The sequence below is a fragment of the Dendrobates tinctorius genome, unplaced genomic scaffold, assembly GCF_039654945.1.
Source record: "Dendrobates tinctorius isolate UK_male_01 unplaced genomic scaffold, ASM3965494v1 ptg000037l, whole genome shotgun sequence".
NCBI lineage: Eukaryota > Metazoa > Chordata > Amphibia > Anura > Dendrobatidae > Dendrobates > Dendrobates tinctorius.
Genome location: NW_027361705.1, coordinates 6,150,488 through 6,175,557, shown reverse-complemented (window position 1 = coordinate 6,175,557; position 25,070 = coordinate 6,150,488). Strand labels below are relative to the sequence as shown.

Sequence of the window (25,070 nt, the reverse complement as noted above, 5' to 3'; positions counted from 1 at the left end):
TCTTATCACAAACCTATCTATGGTGGTTCCAGGAGGTAAAGGTTTTTTCTTCCTTTTGGGTGATGGTGATATGTGGCTGTGGGTGTCTGATGATGATGCTGCTGCTGCTAATGAAGCACTATCCTGGATGGATAACTCTGAAACTGTAGAACAGGATGATGGTGATCTTGGAGGTGGATAGTTTCCAGAATCCATGAATTCCCCTAAACAAAAAAAGTCAATGCTGTTATTTTATTGTTTATACAATTTCTGCTTATTGTACACAACACATCACTGCCCCTGCCCCAAAAGGAATATTTGTTTTTCTTCATAACTGTACCAAATGACAGTAACATGCAGTAATAATAAGAAATATAATTTTTCTCACACATGACAGTTCAGTCTTTAGAAATAGGATTCAGTAAAAATGTTTACCAACCTGAAGATCCTGCCTGTTCAGAAGTGTTTCTTTGGTCATCTTCATCACCGCACTTCTCATGATGTTGCCTCATTCGCGCCACAAGGCCTTGCATCTCTTTGTTGCATCGTTTGCATTTTGCACGCATGCCTGCCTTACCGATAGGCGAAGGAGCTTCATTAAAATATTCCCAAACTGGGTCTCTTTTACGGCCTGCTGCCATTATAAGGAAAGAATGTAATAAACCTCAGATCGTACACACAAACAGATCCAGACTTGTCTGTCTGTGGCTATGCTGCAGTATTGTGCTCAAAGTTTCACTTTCATTTTCTTGTCTGCTTGCCCTTCCTCCTCCTCACACTTAGATTCACATTCTTCTTGTGTTGTGCAGATCTATTCCACTCCAAACAATCAGAAACATATTGTCTAACTTCTTGGACTTGGCACTGAAGGGGTTGATTCTGTATTCATAAGTTTGTAGAACAATAGGATTAAGGTCTTTTTCTCAACTCTGTTCATGTTGTAACATTTTTGCCGTGAAGAAGAGGCTGGGACCTCTGCGGAGTCAAATTCAGTTTTGAGAACTGCGTAAGTAAAGCGAGCGTCTGTGATAATATAGGAGAGAAACTGCCCACTAATCCTACAGAAACCTCTGGAAGAGCATGGCATTGTGAATGTTACACATATACAGCCTTTATTCTACTGAGTTAAACAACTCAGCTTTATCTCATGATGGAAGAACCTTTGGATGGTAAAATATTTTCCTCAAAAAGCAGTTTATTGAAGAAAATCCGATTTAAATAAAAAAAAATCCGATTTAAATCAAAAAAATCCGATTTTTTTGATTTTTTAAAAAAAAACATTAATTTTTATCCACCCTGCTCCTGTATGTATACATAGGCAGAGAGTGCGGTCTGTACAGTATCTAAGAGGGCGACAGTCTGTATGTCTTATAGGGGGCCTAATGGTAGACCGACACTCTGTCTTATAGGGGGCCTAATAGGAGGCCGACAGTCTGCATCTCTTATAGGAGGCCTAAAAGGAGGCTGACAGTCTGTATGTCTCATAGGAGGCCTAATAGGAGGCCAACAGTCTGTATGTCTTTTAGGAGGCCTACAGTTTGTCTCACAGGAGGCCTAATAGGGGGCCGACAGTCTGTATGTCTCATAGGAGGCCAACAGTCTGTATATCTTATAAGAGGCCGACAGTCTGTATGTCTCACAGGAGGCCTAATAGGAGGCCGACAGTCTGTATGTCTCATAAGGGCCCTAATAGGAGGCCGACAGTCTGTATGTCTCATAGGAGGCCTAATAGGAGGCCAACAGTCTGTATGTCTTATAGGAGGCCGACAAGCTGTCTCACTGGAGGCCTAATAGGAGGCCGACTTTCTGTATGTCTCATAAGGGGCCTAATAGGAGGCCGACAGTCTGCATGTCTCATAGCAGGCCTAATAGGAGGCCAACAGTCTGTATGTCTTATAGGAGGTCGACAGTCTGTATGTCTCACAGGAGGCCAACAGTCTGTATTTCTCATAAGGGGCCTAATAGGAGGCCGACAGTTTGTATGTCTTATAGGAGGCCGACAGTCTGTATATCTCACAGGAGGCCAACAGTCTGTATGTCTCATAAGGGGCCTAATAGGAGGCCGACAGTCTGCATGTCTCATAGGAGGCCTAATAGGAGGCCAACAGTCTGTATGTCTTATAGGAGGCCGACAGTCTGCATGTCTCACAGGAGGCCTAATAGGAGGCAGCAGTCTGTATGTCTTATAGGAGGCCTAATAGGAGGCGACAGTCTGCATGTCTCACAGGAGGCTTTAGGGAGGCCGAGTCTGTATATAGACTGTCATAGGAGGCCTAATAGGAGGCCAACAGTCTGTATGTCTCATAGGAGTCCTAATAGGCCGACAGTCTGTATGTCTCATAGGAGGCCTAATAGGAGGCAAACAGTCTGTATGTCTTATAGAAGGCCGAAAGCCTGTATGTCATATACGAGGCCAATATGCAGTACATACCGCAATATCGGCATCCTATATACTGTACATACAATATCGGCATCCTATATGCTGTACATACCACACTCTCAGCCTCTTATAGAGAGTATCTGCTATAGGATGCCAAGAGTACATAGTATATAGATATATACAGTATAAGATTATATAGGAGGCTGAGACTGCGGTCTGTACGATATATAGGAGGCTGAGAGTGCAGTCTGTATGATATATAGGAGGCTGAGAGTGCGGTCTGTACGACATATAGGAGGCTGAGAGTGCGGTCTGTATGATATATAGGAGGCTGAGTGCGGTCTGTACGATATATAGGAGGCTGAGAGTGCGGTCTGTATGATATATAGGAGGCTGAGAGTGCTGGCTGTATGATATATAGGAGGCCGAGAGCGCGGTCTGTACGATATATAGGAGGCTGACAGTGCGGTCTGTATGATATATAGGAGGCCGAGAGTGCGGTCTGTACGATATATAGGAGGCCGAGAGTGCGGTCTGTACGATACATAGGAGGCCGAGAGTGCGGTCTTGTACAGTTGTACAGTATATAGGAGGCTGAGAGTGCGCTCTGTACGATATATAGGAGGCCGAGAGTGCGGTCTGTACGGTATATAGGTCGAGAGTGCGGTCTGTACGATACATAGGAGGCCGAGAGTGCGGTCTTATACAGTATATAGGAGGCTGAGAGTGCGGTCTGTACGATATAAAGGAGGCTGAGAGTGCGATCTGTACGATATATAGGAGGCTGAGAATGCGATCTGTACGATATATAGGAGGCTGAGAGCGGTCTGTACGATATATAGGAGGCTGAGAGTGCGGTCTGTATGATATATAAGAGGCTGAGAGTGCAGTCTGTATGATATATAAGAGGCTGAGAGTGCGGTCTGTACAATATATGAGGCTGAGAGTACGATATATAGGAGGCCGAGAGTGCGGTCTGTACTATATAAAGGAGGCTGAGTGTGGTCTGTACGATATATATAAGAGGCTGAAAGTGCGGTCTGTACAATATATGAGGCTGAGAGTACGATATATAGGAGGCCGAGAGTGCGGTCTGTACTATATATAGGAGGCTGAGTGTGGTCTGTACGATATATAAGAGGCTGAGAGTGCGGTCTGTACAATATATGAGGCTGAGAGTACGATATATAGGAGGCCGAGAGTGCGGTCTGTACTATATATAGGAGGCTGAGAGAGTGTGGTCTGTACGATATATAAGAGGCTGAGAGCGCGGTCTGTACGATATATATAGGAGGCTGAGAGTGAGGTCTGTACGATATATAGGAGGCTGAGAGCGTGGTCTATACGATATATAGGAAGCTGAGAGTGCGGTCTGTACGATATATAGGAGGCTGAGAGCGCGGTCTGTACGATATATAGGAGGCTGAGAGTGCAGTCTGTACAGGAGGCTGAGAGCTTTCTCTTTTGCCGACTGTACAGCTTGCTATAAGGCACACGTTTTAGTGGGAGAGGCCAAAAAATGAACACGTAATAAAACCATTTATGGTAGCCATAGGGTGGGCCCCTAGAGTCAATTCCCCTGGTGGGCCCTAGGCACCCCAGTCCGACCCTGGTGCAGACATTAAATTGTGGGAAGTCTGTGTTGAGACATCCTGCTTTGGGCTGTGAGGTACCGTGAGAATATATTGTGGGGGGAAATTCACTGTATAGGAACTTATATCGTGTGCAGGGGAGGACATTTTGGGTCATATCATAATGAATGGAGCCAATGAAGGAATATTTTAGTGTGCGAGAACACGGCGAACTGCAATTCATAACCCTGAGTTATACAGTTGTATTTATTGTGTTCATGTAAGCCCCGGACAAATTTATTGTCTCATGTAGCCAAGTGAACTAATATTCCTCTTCCCATGTGAATGGCAAATCCTCCTCCCTTAATCCCGCCTACCCCTCAGCACTTGCGTCACCGATTCAGTCCGATTGCTATATGCTTGAGGATCGCATTGTAATACTCATATTGGCCAGCAGGTCTCCTAATCCTGAGAAAAAAAACAGCTGTATAGAAATACATGCTGTCATGCTCATGTCAGGAGATCAGATGGCCAGTCTGAGGATAGTGATATGATTCTTGGGCGACTAACACAGCAGTTAGACTGCACCCAATCAGTTATGGCGGCTGAAAGGGGTGGGCAGTATTTTGAGAGGGAGAAGGGGTGAGTCTTTGTTTTGCTTTTTCATATGCTTGGCTAGCCAGAGAGCATGCAAATGTGAAATGAATATTCATCCCTTCCTCCACCATAATCCCACCCACCCCTCCTGGCTCGCGTGAGTAATTCAGTCAGACTGCTGAGATACTCGCCCGAAGATAGCATCACAATCCTCGGATTGACAGTATGCTCTCCTGACTTGTGTGACAGCATATATTTTTATGCAGCTGCCACGCTCAGGTCAGAAAAGCAGATGGCCAGTATGAGGATTGCGATGCAATCCTCTGGCATATGGCAGCCTGAATGCATCAATGACATCGGCAGAAGAGTGGACAGGATTATGGGTGGGGGAGGGGGTGAATATTCATTTATCACTTACATATGCTTTACTTGCCGATGCGTGACAAATTTGTCCGTGTCATACAGAAAGACAATGGGGTCATGCACAGAAATAAATAAAAGTTAGATATCCTAAAAGGCCTGCCCAGGTCCTATTTCAGGATACTATTAGTACACCATACAAAAACAAACTGACAGATTAAGATAAAATTACCTGAAAAAGACTCAGACAGAAATTGCCAGATCATGGCCACTACTGCAAAGTAAAGTGCTCCAGTAAGAGCTGCAAATCCTTTGATTTGTTGACTGGTGGATATCTGGTGTCAGAACATTGCAGGCAATATAGTGAGGGACTGCTTTTTACAATAACCAAGTAAAAACCAAAATTTTAGGATGGAGAATAACCTTTAATTTGAATGTGTAATTAGTTCCTAAAAACAATACACAGAATACAATTACAACATGTTAAAGAGGGCTATCATAGTTAATGTGAAGTACTTAAATGAGACCCTACAGAAAAGAATTAGCAAAATGAGTAGTTTAAGTGATCTGAATGACTGAATATTGTAAGGTACTTATTTCTTCATGCATATTTATTATTATCTGTTTTAATATACTGTACATGAAAGCTTCAATCAAGCAATTTTGAAGTACAGCTCTTTTGGGGTATTACATCATATATAGTAGAAGAGTTAACCATTTTGATGATATTCAAAAGATTTCTGGATATTTTTGGTATCGCTGCATCAATGGATTGTCACATAGGAACTGTCTTCGGAGGGCACTTCTGACTTCTTTCTGCAGAGAGCCTCTTCAAATGTTCTGTATAAAAGCCATTGAAATCCAACCTGTAAAATATAAATAGAAGGAAAATGTTGATTGGTAGCCTAATTAAGTGACTTAAAGGGGTTGTCTAGCTTTTGGCTACAAGTCTGCTGTTACTCTATAGGACTGCAGACTTGTGAATCCTCACAATAACGAGCAATGTGAGGATTTTCCGGAGTCGGGATCCAGAGTTCATGTGCCCGCAAGTTTGCGATTTACATACTTCCGGTGTCATTCTGACTAGACTGTATCTGGCCTCACTCAATACACTTGCATTGAGTGATGTTGCACCCATCTAGTCAGCACATGACCACAAGGATGCAAATCACAAACTTGCAGTCAAGTGCCCGCCGATTCAGGTTCCAGAAAATCCTCACAGCGCACACTGCAGACTTGTACCCCAAGGCCAATGTCTTTAAGATAAGTGTGGTATACAGTGTCTTGCGAAGGTATTCACCCACTTGTCTTTTATTGTGTTTTGCTATCTCACAACTTAGAATTCACACTTTTTTGTGTTTGCATAAGTTGAAGAACATGCCTATATCTGTGAACATTTGATTTTCTTTCTGTGAAGAAAACAGCAAATATAACAAAATAACTGAAAATTTCAGTGTGCATAACTATTCACCCCCCCAGAAGTCAGTACTTTGTAGAGCCTCATTTTGCAGCAATTACAGTTGCAAAAAAATAGAAAATTTTAAACTGCCAAAAATAAGGGACTCAGATACATGCTGTATTAGACATTATGGAGGGTCTCATACACATTCTGTTCAAATTGCCATGTATTGGATCTCCTACATTAAACCTGGGCAAAGGGTGGCCCGTGGGCCACATGCAGCTCTTTGGCTGTTTCAGTCCGGCCCGCGGACCGAGACAGCAAAGGGCTGGAAAACAGAGGTCCATGGGCCACACGGTGGTCATACACTTGCTGTCTCCATCTGCGTACGTGCGCTGACTTTATTGGTGGAGGAAGTGCCTCAAGAAACTTCCTTCACCAATCAGCGTGTGAACTAGCTGATGCGATGACATCATTTCATTGTGTCAGCTATGTGTTGCGGAGAGTCAGCGCACCGGAGGCAGGAACACAAGCAGAGTGCCAGGGAACAGGACCAAGGTGAGTATGTGGAGATCATTTTTTTTTCCATGTTTATATGATGTTTGGATAGGCATGGGGGTGTTGTGCTACATAAGGGAAGGCTATGGGGGTGTCGTGCTGCACAAGGGGAGGCTATGGAGGTGTTGTGCTGCACAAGGGGAGGCTATGGAGGTGTTTTGCTGCACAAGTGGAAGCTATGGGGGTGTTGTGTTGCACAAAGGGAAGCTATGGGGGTGTTGTGCTGCACAAGGGGAGGCTATGGGGGTGTTGTGCTGCACATGAGGAAGCTATGGGGTTGACATGGTGCACATGGGGAAGATATGGGCTACACATAGGGAGGATATGGGGGCATTGTGGGGCACATTGGGAGGCTGTGTGGGGCCCGTGCAGTATATGGGGAGGCTGTGTGGGGCTCATGCACTATATATAGAGAGGCTGTGTGGGGCTCATGCAGCATATATAGAGAGTCTGCGTGGTGCTCATGCAGTATACTGTATATAGGAAGGTTGTGTGGGGCTCATATGCAGTATATATAGGGAGGCTGTGTGCAGCTCATGCAGTATATATAGGGAAGCTGTGTGGGGCTCATGCTCTATATAGGGAGGCTGTATGGGACCTCTTACAGTAGATAAGGGGGCTCATACGATATACAGAAGGGGCTGTAATTGGGTTCAAACGATATTTAGGAGGATATCAGCATACTTAACTCTGCTCAATATTAAGTGAAACAATTAAAAATATAATTATCAATAATATAATTATAATATATATTAATATTGAATAGAATTAATTTCGACCTATTGGTTCGGCCCTTGACAACAGTCATGGTCTATCATGTGGCCCTTCAGGAAAATTAATTGCCCACCCCTGTCCTAGACTCATAAAGGTTCAGCACTTTTTAGTGTTGTATACCAAGGAAATGTAGTCCAGACCATGGAATACCCTATGGATGAGCAATATAACACGGATACATTTTTAACAAGTTTTTTTGAGGGTTATATACCAACGAAATGTACTCCAGATGACAGAATAGTCTATGGGTGTGCAATATAAGACAGATAAGGGTATGTGCACATGTTGAGAAACATTTCTGCACCTATTGGCAGGAAAACCGCAGCTGCAAAAATGCGTCTTTGATTAATTTGAGTGAGTTCAATGGTGAAAAACACAGGACAAAAATGCACAGAGAATTGACATGCTGCAGATTACTGTATTTTTCGAACTATAAGACACAGTTTTTTCTTCCTTAGTTTTATAGTACAGACATACCATTCTGGCTGTGGTATGGAGGTTGAGGAGCTGGTCACAGGAGGCAGGAGTCGGCAGCTGCGGCATGGAATGCAGTGAATTTTCATTTCTCTTTAATCACGGACACGCTGTTAGCAGCAGCTGCTGGTTTCCAGCAGCTGCGAGACTTTTGCGTGTCCCTGCTACGTAAGGCAATGAATATTCACTGCTCCCCACTCCCATAGGCGGCACATGTGAAATCCCGGCAGCTGCAAGAAGCTGGTGGCTGCGGCCAACACTGTACTCGCTAGTAAAGAGGAATAAATACTCACAGCTCTCCATGCACATAGTCCAGGTGTGGAGAGCAGTGAGCATTCTAACAGCTGTCCTCAGCTTGTAAGCAGCGCATGACATCACTGCCACGTGCTGCTTAAATACATTAAGCAGCTGCTGGCATCGAAACAAGATGCTACGAGGAAGCGCAGAAGGTAAGTATAATGGTTTTGGGAGGCCAATTATACCAGGATAGGGATGAGGGGGCCATGCATACTAGGATGGGGATGAGAGGGCCATGCATACCAGGATGGGGATGAAGGGGTCATGTATACAAGGATGGTGATGAGGGGACCATATATACCAGGAATGGGGATATTCAGCACAGAATTGACCACATTATTTACTTCAATTTTTTTTACTTATTTCCTCCTCTAAAATCTAGGTGTGCCTTATAGGCCGATGCATCTTATAGTCCAAAAAATACTGTATTTCCTGCATGAAATCTGGAAGTCAAAACTACTCAACAAGTGCATGACACTTAAGGTTTCTCATTCACTTTGCTGATATAAGGTTATGCTTTAGGTCCCATAGAATAACCTAAGGATGAGCATTATAATACTGATGCATTTTGAACAAGTTTTTTGAGGGTTATATACCAAAGAAATGTACTCTAGACCATGGAATAGTCTATGGGTGATCAATATAATACGATTTTGAACAAGTTTTTTGAGGGTTATATACCAGCGAAATGTTCCCAACAATACAGAACACTGACAAATGTAACCCAGCAAAATTTGGAAAGGCTATTTTTGAGTGTTATATATCACAAAAATGTACCCCAGAACACAGAATAGTGTATGGGTAAGAAATATGAAAAAATGAGCAAAATGTTCAAACGCTTTTTTGTACTGTTATATACCACCAAAATGTGACCGAAAGCACATAATACACTATGGATTAGTAATTTAATCCTGAAATATTTTTCTACGTTTTACAAACCATACAACTGTAATGCAACAATAACCTTGTTAAACTGTACGAATGAGTCACTGAATCCATAAAAAATGTTTATCTAAAACATTTTGAAAGTGTAGTTGATGTAATTATACAGTCATAAAAGCTTTGCAGAAAGTGCAAAGCCAGACAGACATTATAAAGGTCAACCAAAAAACCCCTGAAAGGCAACAACTGGTGGGCCTCATGTAATTATACAGTCATAAAAGCTTTGCAGAAAGTGCAAAGCCAAACAGACATTATAAAGGTCAACCAAAAAACCCCTGAAAGGCAACAACTGGTGGGCCTCATTAAAGTATTGAATACTACAAACATCATATGTGCTGCAGTCATCTGGTGGTGTGGAAAAGTGTAGGCTAATCCAGGATTTGTTTTTTTTTATCAGAGTGAGCCTGTCTGCATTCTCTGTTGACAGGCAAAAGCCCCTCTCTGTTATGATTCCCACCCCTTCACCCCCCCAGCAGCACTAAAAATCTACTTAGACAAGAAGCTAGCAGCAGGGCAGCAAAACACCTCCAAGGCCTAGAGGGACAGCTCATGCCTGGTGTGCAACTGTGAGACCCAATAGTTGAAAGTAGCATAGGAATTAGGGAGTATGCTGGTTTGGTCAGCCAGTTATTGCTTGACCATTAAAACAAAATTTTCCCTCCTTGACGAAAATACCCAGTTATCAAGCTATGGGCTCGTTGCTGGTCCATTGAAATTTGACAGTCTACTCCTGCCTCTGCTATGTATCTCTTTGGCCTCTCCTACTTGGTTGGGAATGGATGCTTGCGCCCTGCCACTAACGTTGTCTGATGGGAATTTTTTCAACATATTTTCCACAATGGCCTTCTGGTATAGTACCATTTTATAAGATCGCTCCACCTCAGGAAGAGATGCAAAGTTCTCCTTGTAGTGTGGGTCTACCAGGGTGAACAACCAGTACTTTCTTTTTTGCCAAGACAAATGTAAGGTGAGGGGCATGGTAAAGGCAGCGGTACATAAAATTGGCCATATGTGCCAAGCTCCATACACCCAACACTTCCCTGTCTTTATTATGATGACGACACTCCATCTCCTCCTAGTACTCCCTTTCTTCCTCTTCACTCCCATTCGCTTTCCATCCATGTAGGAGAAACAAGACAAAGTTTGTGTGGCTATTAACCTCTGCTGCGCTAGCCACCAGCTCCTGTTCCTCCTCTTTAGTGTCCACCTTCTCATAAATACCCAATCAATCCATGCTGAGCAGATGAGATGAGGCTGGGCTGGCTACAAGCTCTCTGTGTTATATCTTCCTCCATTCCCTTCTGGTCCACATGCAAAGCTTCATGTTTAATTGTGAGTAGCGACCGTTTAAATAGCCACAAAAGGAGGATAGCTGGGCTGTCTATGGCATCATCGCCGCTCACCATCTTTGTGGTGTTCTCAAAGTCTTGGACAACCATAGGAAGTAATCTGGGGAGCAGTGCCCATCCTAGTGCTAGGGACAAGGAAGAAGCCCCTGGACACCTGACAACAGAGTTGTGACACCACCAAAATACAATAACTGTGTTAAACTGTATGGATGAGTCATTGAATTTATAGAAAAAATGTAGAATGTATATTTTGAAAGTGTAATTGATGCACTTATATGGTCATAAAGGCTTTGAAGAAAGTGAAACGCTAGGCAAAAATTATAAGGAGGGTCATTCATAGACCCCTAAAAGGAAACAACTGGAGGGCCTCATTCAAATATTCAATATTAAAAACACTTTATGTGCTGCTGTCAACTGATGGTGTGGAAAAGTGTGGGCTATTCCAGGCTTTGTTCATTTTTATGAGTGTGAGCATGTCAGCATTCTCTGTTGACAGGCTAACGCACCTGTCTGTTATGAACCACGTTTCCCACCATGGCACTAAAATTCCACTCATGAAGGATGCTAGAGGTAGGGCAGAACAACACCTCCAAGGCATAGAGGGACAGCTCATTCCAGGTGTCTACTTTTGAGACCCAATAGTTGAAAGTCGCAGAGGAAGTAGGGAGTACGCTGGAAAGATCGGCCAGATATTGCTTTAAAAACTTTTCCCACCTTGTCAGAATTACTCAGTTATCAGGCCCTGGATGCTGGCTGGTGACAAGAAATTGGCCCCCCCTGGCCTCTCCTACATGGTTGGTCATGAAAGCTTGCCTGTTATGAATGGGTCACCGAGGAGGATAGCAGGACCAGGCTAAGCCACGAGAAAACCAGAGAAGTTGGTAACTAAGCGGATTGCAGACCAGTGATCCTATCCACACAACTAGCAGTAGCCGTGGAGCGTAACTATGATGCCTTAGATGCCTCGGCACAGCCGGAGAACTAACTCAGCCTAAAGCACAAAACGTGAAATCTAAACTGCCCTGGAGCAGACCCCAAAGGAATAGATAGCCCCCAAACATATATTGTCGGTGAGACAACATGAAAACACAAACGCAGGCAGAAAAATAGACTGAGCAAATGATGGGGCCCAAACTGACTAGACAGGACAGGAAAGACACTGTCTGCAATCACGGAAAAACCCTGAAAAATCCAACACGTCTGATGCACAAAAAACACTGAAGTCACACGACTTCGCCCCAGTATATCAGCACTCTGGTATATCCTGAAAGCAAAGCAAAAAGAGACCAATATAACAGGGGACAGAACAAACTGACACAAGCAGTAACATATGGGCGGTGATCCAGCACAGCCCCAGCAGGAGCAAGCTGACCCGCACAAAGCAGAGATAGACAAAACCAGATCAAATGCAAAAAGATTAGCAAATGAACCACGTAGCTGAACCATGCAGGAACAGAGCAGAAGACATCAGACATCAGACCTCAGAAGGCACAGGAAGAAAATCACCAGCAGGGATTGAAGGAAGTCAGCTGTCTTAAATACACCAGTCAGAAACCCCAGATCGCCAATCATCATCATCATTATCAGGTGGCAAGCCTCTGTCAATCTGACCAGCTCCACTACCTCCAGTAACCACCAGAGGGAGCGCAGAAAGAGAACTCGCAACACCTCTGTCAATCTTGTCAGCTCCACTACCTTCAGTAACCACCAGAGGGAGCCCAGAAAGAGAATTCACAACACTTGCCCCTGCCACTAGCATTGTCTGATGGAAATTCTTTCAACATATTTTTCACAATGGCCTCCTGGCATAGAACAATTTTAGAAGACCTCTCTTTCTCAGGAAGAAGAGATGTAAATACCCACCAGAAAAAAATAAAGCGATCAAAATAAGTCCAAAAGACTCAGTATTAGAAAAGATAAAATTAAAACTTTATTGTAATGTGAACAGGGACAAGGAAAAAGGGGAAATTAAGTCAAAATTGACCATAGCAGCACAAAGGCGAACACCTGGGGCATACATGGGATAAAAGGACTAAAAAGGGATAAGGCATAACTAAAGCATTGTTGCAATATAGTATTGGATGATACATTGGTCATTCTTTGCTATTTGGGACTGGCGCAAACAGGTTACATAGATATAAACATTATCATTGTATGCAATTAGACAATAGAAAAACTTTACCTGTTAGGACAGCAAATAGAGGTCCACCCACGTATGTACCCCCCCAACGCACGTTTCCGCAGATGGCCTTCTTCAGGAAGAAGAGATGCAAAGTTCTCCTTGTAGAGTGGGTCTAGCAATATGAACATCCAGTACTTTTTGTGGGCAATATGAATGAGTCACAGCAATAGCAGCAGAACATAAAGGGCCAAGCTCCTTACACTTCATTGTCACCACCATGATGACTCTGCATCTCCTCCTATTCCTCCATCTTTTCCTCCTCATTCATCTCCTCAGCCCATCCATGCATGAAAAGGGACAAAAGCTGTGTGGCTACTAGATTCTGCTGTGGTAGTCAACAGCTTCTGTTCCACCTCTTCTGCGTCCACCTCCACATTGTTGCTCAATCTATGCTGAGCAGATGAGATTAGGCTGGGCTGGCTACTATCTCCATGTCTTATGTCTTCCAACCTCCCAACCTGTTCCACAAGCAAAGCTTCAAGTTTAATTGTGAGCAATGACTATTTAAGTAGGAACAGAAGCGGGATTGCTGCTATGACTATGGCGTCATCACCACTTACCGCTCACCATCTTTGGTCCTGGAGAACCGCACAAATGTCAGACATCCATGCCCACTATTCAGTTGTTGTGTGCTGAAGCTGATCAGGATACCGATGGGCGTGTTAGAGCTGGTACTACACACTGGTGCGGAGTTCCTGTGCGTGATGACGTCGCACACCAGTCGGTAAGCTGTAACATGCACGTGCTACTGTAGCAGTGTCAGAGCAGTGGAAAAGGCCACTGGCGCGGCGTACATTGACCAAAAGCTGTGGAAAATCTGGGCATGTATTCAGAAACCACTGATTTTTACAGGATGAAAATGATGAAATGGTAAGACAGGATGTTGAGAAGGCTGAACTTTTAAATTCCTATTTTGCATCTGTTTTCTCTCAGAAAGGAAATGTAACATCAACTGTTATTCACTGTCCTATTAAGGGAATAGAAGAATCCAGGATATCTATAAACAGAAAGATAGTGAGGAAACACTTAGCTGACCTAAATGAATTCAAGTCTCCAGGTCCAGATGAATTACACCCCAGAGTACTGAAGGAGATAGCAGAAGAAATTTTTGAACCCCTCTCCATAATCTTTGAAAATTCTTGGAGAACAGGAGAAGTTCCAGAAGATTGGAGAAGAGCAAATGTTGCTCCTATCTTCAAAAAGGGGAAGAAGGTGGACCCAGGCAACTATAGGCCGGTGAGTCTGACTTCTATACCAGGAAAGATCTTTGAACAAATTATTAAACAACATGTATGTCAATACCTGGATAAGAATGAAGTGATTAAACAGAGTCAGCATGGGTTTGTAACTAATAAGTCATGTCAGACTAACTTAATTTCCTTCTATGACGGTATCACTGATTGGGTGGATCAAGGAAATGCTGTAGATATAGTATATCTTGACTTCAGCAAAGCATTTGACAAAGTCTCTCATACAATCCTTATTGAAAAAATGACTAAGTATGGAATGGACAAGGCAACTATTAGGTGGATTCATAACTGGCTTAGTGATCGGACCCAAAGAGTGGTCGTAAATGGCTGCACATCCAGTTGGAAGAATGTCTCAAGTGGGGTACCACAGGGCTCTGTCCTGGGCCCTGTATTGTTCAACATCTTTATCAACGATTTAGATGAAGGAATTGAGGGTAAACTGATTAAATTTGCTGATGACACAAAGCTAGGAGGGATAGCTAATACTAGAGAAGAGAGAGAGGATTCAAAAAGATATAAATAAACTGGAGAAGTGGGCAGCAACTAACAGAATGGTTTTTAACAGGGAGAAATGCAAAGTACTACATCTGGGCAATAAAAATGAAAAAAGCATATATGGAATGGGAGGAATAGGGCTAAGTGACAGCACATGTGAAAAAGACTTGGGTATACTAATAGATCACAGACTGAATATGAGTCAACAGTGTGATGCAGCAGCAAAAAAGGCAAATGCAATTCTAGGATGTATTAACAGAAGCATACAGTCTAGATCACGTGAAGTCATTATTTCCCTCTACTCCTCTTTGGTCAGACCTCATCTGGAATATTGTGTACAGTTTTGGGCACCACGTTTTAAAAAAGACATCAACAAACTGGAGCAAGTTCAGAAAAGAGCGACCAGAATGGTGACCGGTCTACAAACCCTGTCTTATGAGGAAAGGTTGCAGGATTTGGGAATGTTTAGTTTGCAAAAGAGAAGACTGAGAGGAGACTTAATAGCTGTCTACAAATATCTAAAGGGCTGTCACATTGTAGAAGGATCAACTTTATTCTCATTTGCACAAGGAAAGACTAGAAGCAATGGGATGAAGCTGAATGGGAGGAGACACAGATTAGATATTAGAAAAAACTTTTTGACAGTTAGAGTCATCAATGAGTGGAACAGGCTGCCACGAGAGGTGGTGAGTTCTCCTTCAATGGAAGTCTTCAAACAGAGGCTGGACAGACATCTGACTGGGATGATTTAGCGAATCCTGCTTTGAGCAGGGGGTTGGACCAGATGGCCCAGGAGGTCCCTTCCAACTCTACGATTCTATGATTCTATGAATACCAAGTTGAGCACATGCGCCAAGCGTGTCATGACTGTCACACAGCCGCGACACATGCAGCTGCAGAGCCAAACAGCTGATCAGCTGGAGCGATCCAGGAAGCTGGGTTCCCTCTGCAGCTTATTTAGTAAGCGCTATAGCTTTCCGAATAAGCCCTGACCGGATCAAATTCACTCATATCTATTTAAGAGATCTCCAAGAATTACATACTATCAATTTTCCTGTGGAAAAAATTACCAATTCAGCTCTAAAATTGGAGACCAGGAATCATTTCTTTTATCCCATTGATTCAAGAGCAGATTGTATGGATCACTTTCAGAATCTCATTGAAAGGAAAATGAGGCATTTGGATATTGTTACCAGGAACAGCAAACAACATTCTAATCTTAGCTCCTCACAGATCCAAGCAATTCAAAAATTAAAGGTATGATTGAAATAACTATTAAAACAGCCAATAAAGGAGGTTTAGTTGTAATGATGGACACCAATGATTACGTAACACCAATGTATTCTTTATTGGAAGACAAAACTACATACAAGAAATTAACATTAGAACCAACTCACCAATTTCAAATGGATACCTTCAGCATAATTGGATTAAGGTTCCACAATAAGTGTGTTTACTAAAGGGCCTGTCACACTAAGCGATATCGCTAGCAATATCGCTATAACTTGTGACGTTATAGCGATATTGCTAGCGATATCGCTATGTCTGATACTTACCTATGACCGGCTCCCCCGCTGGTTATCGCTGATCGCGCGAGAACGTCCTGGACCGTTTCTCGTCGTCAGCTTCCTGCGGCGCTTCCTGCTGTGACGATGAGCGACGCGTGGAGCCGGGCGGGAGGACGCAGGATCGCCTGGTGTGACAGGTAAGTAGCGATCCCCGTCCCCAGCGATGTCGCTGGTGAGATCTGCCTGTGTGGCAGCTCACTAGCGACCACTTAGCGATGTACCAGCGATCCTGACTGCGTCATATCGCTGGTCGGGATCGCTGGTACATCGCTAAGTGTGACAGTACCTTAAGACAGGGGTCCCCAACCGCCGGTCCGCGGCCCAGCACCGGGCCGCTGCAGTGCCCTTGCCGGTCCGCGGACACAAGGGGAGCCAGTGGCGGTCAGTGGCGTAGCGGGGGCTGGGGCGGCGCGCAGCAGTTCTTAGAGGCGGCCAGGGAGCGATCAAGCAGCTCCGCTGCCTGCAAGAGGGAATAGCAGGAGCGGAGCTGCAAGGACCCGTCCACTGTGTCCAGCTTCCTGCCCGCCGCCCGCGCTTCCTGTCTCTGACTGACACAGAGAGGAGAGCGCGGCCACTGCTGTGTCAGAGCAAGGAAGCGCGGGCGGCGGGCAGGTGAGAGGAGAGAAGTGGTGTCTGTGTGTGTGTGTGTGTGTATGTATGTCTGTGTGTGTGTGTTTGTGTAGCCTGGCCCTGTCTGTCTGTGTGTGTGTGTGTGTGTGTCTGTGTTTGTGTAGCCTGGCCCTGGAGGAGATGGGGACATGAGGAGAAGGTCATGAGGGGAGTGATGGGGTGAAGGCAATGATGGGGAGAGGGGAGTGATGGGGTGAAGGCAATGATGGGGAGACAGCAGTGATGGGGTGAAGGCAATGATGGGGAGAAGGGAGTGATGGGGTGAAGGCAATGATGGAGAGATGGCAGTGATGGGGTGAAGGCAATGATGGGGAAAAGGGAGTGATGGGGTGAAGGCAATGATGGGGTAAAGGCAATGATGGGGAGAGGGGAGTGATGGGGTGAAGGCAATGATGGAGAGATGGCAGTGATGGGGTAAAGGCAATGATGGGGAGAGGGGAGTGATGGGGTGAAGGCAATGATGGGGAGACAGCAGTGATGGGGTGAAGGCAATGATGGGGAGACAGCAGTGATGGGGTGAAGGCAATGATGGGGAGACAGCAGTGATGGGGTGAAGGCAATGATGGGGAGAGGGGAGTGATGGGGTGAAGGCAATGATGGGGAGACAGCAGTGATGGATTGAAGGCAATGATGGAGAGATGGCAGTGATGGGGTGAAGGCAATGATGGGGAGAAGGGAGTGATGGGGTGAAGGCAATGATGGAGAAATGGCAGTGATGGGGTGAAGGCAATGATGGGGAGAAGGGGGTGATGGAGCACTCATTCAAAACCTATGGTGAGTTGAGTCACATTATAAAAGTTATTTAATTATAAGTATGCACTGCTACACTACAACTGCGTCCATAGCCTCGCCCCCTTATGACCAAAGCCCCGCCCCTGCCACACCTCCATCCCCGCCCTGCCGGGCCATGGAAGAATGGTCTTGCTTGAAACCGGTCCCTGGTGCAAAAAAGGTTGGGGACCACTGCCTTAAGACACAGGTGGATTTTCTGAAAGTGGAACATCTAGTAATTCCAATTATGCATGCTTTACTAAACCACATTACTCCCAAGGATGGCTTGCACGTTAATGACCGGGTCATACAATTCTGACCACTGTCCCTTTACGAGGTAATAACTCTGGAACGCTTCCATGGATCCCGGTGATTCTGACATTGTTTCTCTCATTACATATTGTACTTCATGTTAGTGGTAAAATTTCATTGATATAACTTGCGTTTATTTGTGAAAAAAAATTGAAATTTGGTGAAAATTTCACAATTTTCCAAGTTTGAACTTTTATGCCATTAAATCAGAGATACGGCACACAAAAAACTTAAGTAACATTTCCCAAATGTTTACTTTACATCAGCACAATTTTGGAACCAAAATTTTTTTTTGTTAGGAAGTTATAAGGGTTAAAATTTGACCAGCGATTTCTCATTTTCACAACACCATTTTTTTTATTGACCACATCACAGTTTAAGTCACTTTGAGGGGTCTATATGATAGAAAATACCCAAAAGTGATACCATTCCAAAAACTGCACCCCTCAAGGTGCTCAAAACCAGATTCAAGGAGTTTATTAACCCTTCAGGTGCTTCACAGGATTTTTTTGAATGTTTAAAAAAATGAACATTTAACTTTTTTTCCACAAAAAACTTAATTCAGGTCCAATTTTTTTTATTTTACCAAGGCTAACAGGAGAAATTGGATGGCAAAAGTTATTGTGCAATTTGTCCTTAGTATGCAGATACCTGATATGTGGGGGGAACCAATGTTTCGGCGCATGACAGCTAAGAAGGGAAGGCGCGTCATTTGACTTTTTCAACGCAGAATTGGCTTAAAGCCATATTGAATTTGGAGAGCCCCTGATGTGCCTAAAAAGTGGAAACCCCCAACAAATGACATCATTTTGGAAACTAGACCCCCCCAAGAAATTTATCTAGATGTGTGGGGAGAACTTTGAACCCCCAAAGGCTTCACATAAGTTTATAACGGACAGCTGTAAAATTAAAAAATCTTATTTTTTTCCACAAAAATGATCTTTTCAACCCCAATTTTTATTTCCCCAAGGGAAACAGGACCCGAAAAGTTATTGTACAATTGGTCCCGAGTACGCTGATACCCCTTATGTGGGGGTAAACCACTGTTTGGGTGCATGGAAGAGCTCGGAAGGGAAGGAGCGCCGTTTGACTTTTTCAATGCAAAATTGGCTGGAATTGAGATTGGGCGCCATGTCGCGTTTGGAGAGCCCCCAATGTGCTTAAACAGTGGAAACCCCCCACAAGTGACCCCATTTTGGCAACTCGACCCCCCAAGGAACTTATCTAGATGTTTCGTGAGCACTTTGAACCCCCAAGTGCTTCACAGAAGTTAATAACGCCTGAGCGTCAAAATAAAAAAATATTTTTACCACAAACAGGATCTTTTAGATCCCAATTTTTGTATTCCCCCAAGGGTAACAGGAGAAATTGGACCGCAAAAGTAGTTGTCTAATTTGTCCTGAGTATGCGGATATCCCATATTTGTAAGAAAACTACTGTATGGGCACACGTTGGGGCTCGGAAAGGAAGTACTGATGTTCTGGAATGCAGACTTTGATGGAATGGTCTGCAGGTGTCATGTTGCTTTTGGAGAGCCCGATGTACCTAAACAGTGGAAACCCCCCACAAGTGACCTAATTTTGAAAACTAGACCAAGGAACTTATCTAGATGTGTGGTGAGCACTTTGAACTCCCAAGTGCTTCACGGAAGTTTACAACGTAGAGCCATAAAAATAAAAGTCGTGCAATTTGTCCTGAGTAGGCTGATACCCCATATGTGGGGGTAAACCACTGTTTGGGCGCATGACAGAGCTTGCAAGGGAACGAGCACGGTTTGCCTTTTTCAACGCATAATTGGCTAGAATTGAGATTAGACGCCATGTCACATTTGGAGAGCCCCTGATGTGCCTGAACAGTCGAAACTCCCCAATTCTAACTCCAACCCTAACCCCAACACACCCCTAACCCTGGCTCTAACCCTAATGGGAAAATGGAAATAAATACTTTTTTTAATTTTATTATTTTTCACTAAGTAAGGGGGTGATAAAGGGGGTTTGATTTACTATTTATAGCGGGTTTTTATATTTGGCAGCTGTCACACGCTAAAAGACGCTTTTCATTGCAAAACAATTTTTGCATCACCACATTTTGTGAGCTATAATTTTTCCATATCTTGACCCACAGTGTCATGTGAGGTCTTATTTTTTGCGGGACGAGTTGACGTTTTCATTGGTACCATTTTCAGGCATGTGACATTTTTTGATAGCTTTTCCGATTTTTGGGACGCAGAATGAACAAAACCCAGCATTTCATGAATTTCTTTTTTTTTGGGGGGGGGGGGCGTTTACACCATTTCACGTGTGGCAAAATTGATAAAGCGGTTTTATTCTTCAGGTCAGTACGATTACAGCGATACCTCATTTTTTTTTTTTTTTTGAACCATAATTTTTATTGAAGTATAACAATAAAAATAGAAATTGAACATACAGATTATGGGCTGTGACAATCATTTTTACTGTCATCCAGTCGGTTATCTTTTATAATAAGCAATTATCTCTTTTCTGGCTTCCAGTTTCAAAATTTAACAATCATTATGCAACATTGAAATCCCAATGGTTGAACCTCCACCTATACACCAGACAGACCTGAGCTCCAGCATTCCCCTTGTCCTAATCTCGCCTGGAGTCAGAGTACTCCAGCCATTTTCCCCATGTAACTTCAAACTTATACCCTTTATTATTGCTGATTGCTATAATCTTTTCCATACTACAATTATATCGCATCTTGGCCCTTATTTCTTGAGCAGTCGGAACCTGCGAAGTTTGCCATTTGCTCGCATACACCCTCTAACCACAGTCAAAAATTGTATGGTTATTATTGCATTGTTATGGTCCATATCTTCCAGACCTATGGACAACAAGGCAGTTTCGGGCCCCAACTCCACACCGTAGCCCAGTATCGAGCTTAAACATTGTTGTGTCTACGCCCAGACCGGTTGAATCAGCCCACACTCCCACCAGACGTGAAGCAACGAGCCTGGCTGTTTATTACACCTCCAGCACGTGTCTGATAACTGAGGATATATTTTCTGTAAACGCGCTGGCGTATACCATCTGTACAAAATTTTTCTTGATATTTTCAAGTGATTAATACAGTGGGACTTTTTTTGTGTATTTGAAAAGAGTAATCCCATTGTTCTTCCCAGAAATGTGTTTTCAAATCAATTTCCCATTTCCCCACAAATGGTAGGGAGTGCGGGCCGCCCATATCATTCAAGACCTCATACGCCCTTGATATTCCCCCCTTTGTGCCTTTGTTAATCTCAAAAAAGTTTTCGTATGGTGAGACCAATTCCTGTTGTTCTGTTTTAACACTTGTTAATAAGTGTCTAATTTGGAGGTATTTGTAAAAATCCCTCTTATGTACCCCAAACATTCTAACTAGATCACCAAAGGGTCTGAGATCCGAGTTATTGATAACATCTCCAACTTTAAGTAGTCCCTTCGAGATCCAGTCTCCCAAATCCAAATTCTGGATCAAGTTACCCACTACATTCATAGGAAGCTTATGTATTCTTGTAGGGAGTAATTTCTGTCCTATCGTCTGCATTAACCAAGTGTTCGCTCCTGCTCGTATCGTGGGGTGTCTTGGCAATTGCTCCTTTTTGGCCAAACGAAGATGCCACATATACGAGACCATAGAGGGATGCCCCACTATCTGCGCTTCCAGTTTTACCCAAGCCTTTGCAGAGTTCCCATCCCACCAGCATCTTAACTGATCTAACAACGTAGCACAATAGTATGCGCGTACACATGGGCATCCAAGCCCCCCAAGTTTTACTGGCAAAAACAAGAATTTCGCTGATACTCTCGCTCTTCGTTGGTTCCATATGTAATTCATTAAAGCGGATTGGAGCCTATGGAGGATGTGAAGTGGGACTTGGATAGGCAAGTTGCGAAAATAATATAAAATTTGGGGTAATACCATCATTTTTACCACTGATATCCGGCCTCACCAGGATATCATTGTTTTGGAAAAGGACTGCAACTCCTTATGAATATTCTGCAGTAAACGTGCGTAATTTATTTTCCCCAGATTTTTGATTGGGTAAGTTAATTGAATCCCTAAGTATGGAATTGAGTCAGCCCTCCAAGTCAAAGGATATTGTTCCATTAGTTTCTGCTTTGTAGCCTGTGGAATACCCATATCAAGAACTAAACATTTTCTTAAATTAATTTTGTAATAGCTAGCTTGTCCGAATTGGGTAATAAGTCTAAATATGTGGGGCAGGGAGACCTCAGGATTCGTGACGCATAATATGATGTCGTCAGCAAATAGACCTATCTTATTTTCCATAGTGCCCACTCTGATCCCAGAAATTTCTTTCTCCATTCTTATAGCCCGGGCAAATGGTTCCATCAATAAGACGAATATCAATGGGGAGAGGGGGCACCCCTGCCTCGCTCCGTTTGTGATATTAAACCCAGGAGACAGATACCCATTTGCATATACCTGGGCCGAAGGCCCAGAGTATAATGCCATAATGGAAGACAGAATGGGTCCCCCGAATCCAAAACATCTAAGCGTCCTTTCCATAAATCCCCAGTGGATTCTGTCAAACGCCTTCTCCGCATCCAATGACAGGAGCAGAGAAGGCGTACGACCCCCCTCCACCTCAGCAATTAAATCGATAAGGCATCTTGTTCCATCACTGGTTTGCCTATTTTTGACAAATCCAACCTGATCCCAGTGGACCAACTCGGGAAGGATGTCTAGGAGTCTCAGAGATAGTACTTTAGCAAATAGTTTGACGTCCGTGTTCAAAAGCGAAATTGGCCGAAAGTTTGCCGGGGTATTTGGATCCTTTCCTGGCTTGGGCAGGGTGATAATATGAGCATTCAGCATTTCTGCTGGAAAGGCACCATTCTTGGTAGCTTCGTTGAACACTCTCACCAAATAAGGAGAGATCAAATTTTTATATTTTACATAATAGTTGTTTGGAATGCCATGGGCCTTATGTAGCTTCAAGGTATCAATAGCTCTATGGATTTCCAATATTGTGAGTTCCTGAGATAATGTTTCTTTCTGTGTGGGTGATAACGTGGGTAAGCTTATTGAGTCTAAGAATCTCCCTATTTCTGCATCACTTGGTTGGTGGGTTTGATTATCTCCTTTTAAATTGTATAAGGATTCATAATAGTTGGCAAATTCGTTTGCGATTCTCTGAGGGTCTATTATTTTTCCCTTATTGGGGCCATTTAAATATGGGATACGGGATTTTGCTGCACGTATTTTCACCTGTTTGGCCAATAATTCCCCAGATTTATTTCCATGCCAATATTTCATTTTGAGTTTTTTGAGGGCTTTCTCGTATGTGTGTAAATTAAGCTCATGTAGCCGTTTATGAAGGTCTGAAATCTCAGCCGCTCGGGAATCTTTTATGTTTTAATCTACTCATATCTTCACTGTTTAAATGAGTCTCCTGTATACACAATATATCTGCATTGGTCCTCAGTGCCTCCTTCCAAAATATTGACCTCTTGTAAGGGGAATTTAGGCCTTTGGCATTTACAGATAAAAACTTATTCACCATCTATGAGTGTGACTAAGAATGCTGAGTGCCGCTGCTGTGCATATGGTATACTGGTGGGATATACTCCCCTGTGTAGGTTTACCAAACATGCCATGAAACATACTATCTCATACTTATCCTGGGCACTGGCGCCCACGTGTTCAAATTGCTTCTCACCCCTTTTCCCCTCCCCTGAAGATCCGACTGTGAAATGCTGCCACTGTGAATGCAAAGAAAAATAAACACAAACACAAATAACATTCAAACTAATAGCTATGCCCTCTAAGGCACATATACAGGGAGCCCGTACAGGCTGCCCGTCATAGGTATCAGGAGCTCAGCAAAAGCTTAATAGACCAAATACGGCCTGGGCCCTGACATAAGTCCCAAAAATGGACCAATACCAGAAAAAGTACCAAATTCGGAGAAAAACAGCAAAAAAACCCATAAAAATTGGGAAGCAATGAAAAATCAAAAAGGTTGCATAAAAATCTCCATATAAAGAAAAAAACAAAACAAAAACAAAACCAAAAACCGGAGTTCAGAAGATCCTGGTGAATGATCCATGTCCAAGTCCCGATAGCCGTAAGTGATGGGGTCCTGCCATAAATGACCCCCGACTTCTTAGACACGGACAGTCCTACCCCAGAGGGCTTTACTGCTCTCAATTTGTATAACCGAAAATAACGAAGCCATAAGAGCTTCCCTGAAAAATATCAACCAACAGAGGACCTCTCCAGATTTCCGTTTCCTGTTCCAGGAGACTAAGCCAGTTCCTTATTGCATGCTGCTCACGCTTGAGACCATTCCTCCAAAATTGGTCGTGGTAGAGGGTTTTTCCCTTGAGCTTCCCCAGTTTTGAGAGGGAGATTCCATTCTTTACAAAGGCGTAAAGCTTGCTCCGAGTTGTTCGCCACATGCTTGCGCCCATCTTTCGTTATTACTAACTTCACTGGGAACCCCCACTTGTACGGGATATTGTGTTCTCTTAGGATCCCCGTGCATGATGAGAATGTTCTCCTACGCGCTAGAGTGAAAGCTGACAAATCTGCAAATATGCTTAAACTTTTGTGGTAACAACATAAGAAGTGTTGACCCCACACAATGATGTATATATCTTTAAAATTTTATAAACATTATTAAACATAAAAGTCCAACATGACATACAAATATACACAATAAAGGTGCTAGAACACAAAAATAGGAAAGGGACTACAATCCATGGGATCTCACATTACGGCATCAAAAGATAACCGCCCTCAAAAAGGGGCAATGCAAGGGGGACAAAAACCACTGTCATGATATCAAATTACATAAAAAAACAAGGTTGTGGTTATTTATAAGGCTACAATGAACCCGCAATCAATTGAGGCCAAAAAATGCCCACAAAGAAATATCAAACTGCACAAAGTAGACCGCATGACCATGTGGTGCCCCCTATAGCATAACCCCCGTCGGAGGCCAGCTGTACACACATAGTTAATGGCTAAACTTTTTCATACCAGAATGTGCCGATGGAGATACCTGGACGTCCCTCTGCCCCGACGCGCGTTTCGCACTGCTTCTTCGGGAGGCGTGTCAGGGCAGGGGGATATCCTACCATATATACCAATATCGTGAGTGTATACTAATTAAAAATCATGCAAACCTGTGTTTGATTACATTCACTA

At 43.5% G+C, this 25,070-nt stretch overlaps 1 protein-coding gene across 6 annotated transcripts in view; it reads right to left on the bottom strand.

Annotated features, from left to right (window-relative positions):
* Window positions 1-5,291: 5,291 nt before the first annotated feature.
* TUBGCP2 (tubulin gamma complex component 2) overlaps window positions 5,292-25,070 on the bottom strand; it is a 1,139,845-nt gene continuing 1,120,066 nt past the window's right edge. For all 6 annotated transcript variants that reach the window (XM_073573858.1, XM_073573862.1, XM_073573860.1 and 3 more), the window contains one exon: window positions 5,292-5,753. In XM_073573858.1, coding sequence (XP_073429959.1) covers window positions 5,663-5,753 — 91 coding nt within the window. In that variant the 3' untranslated portion in view covers window positions 5,292-5,662. The remainder of the gene's footprint in view (window positions 5,754-25,070) is intronic.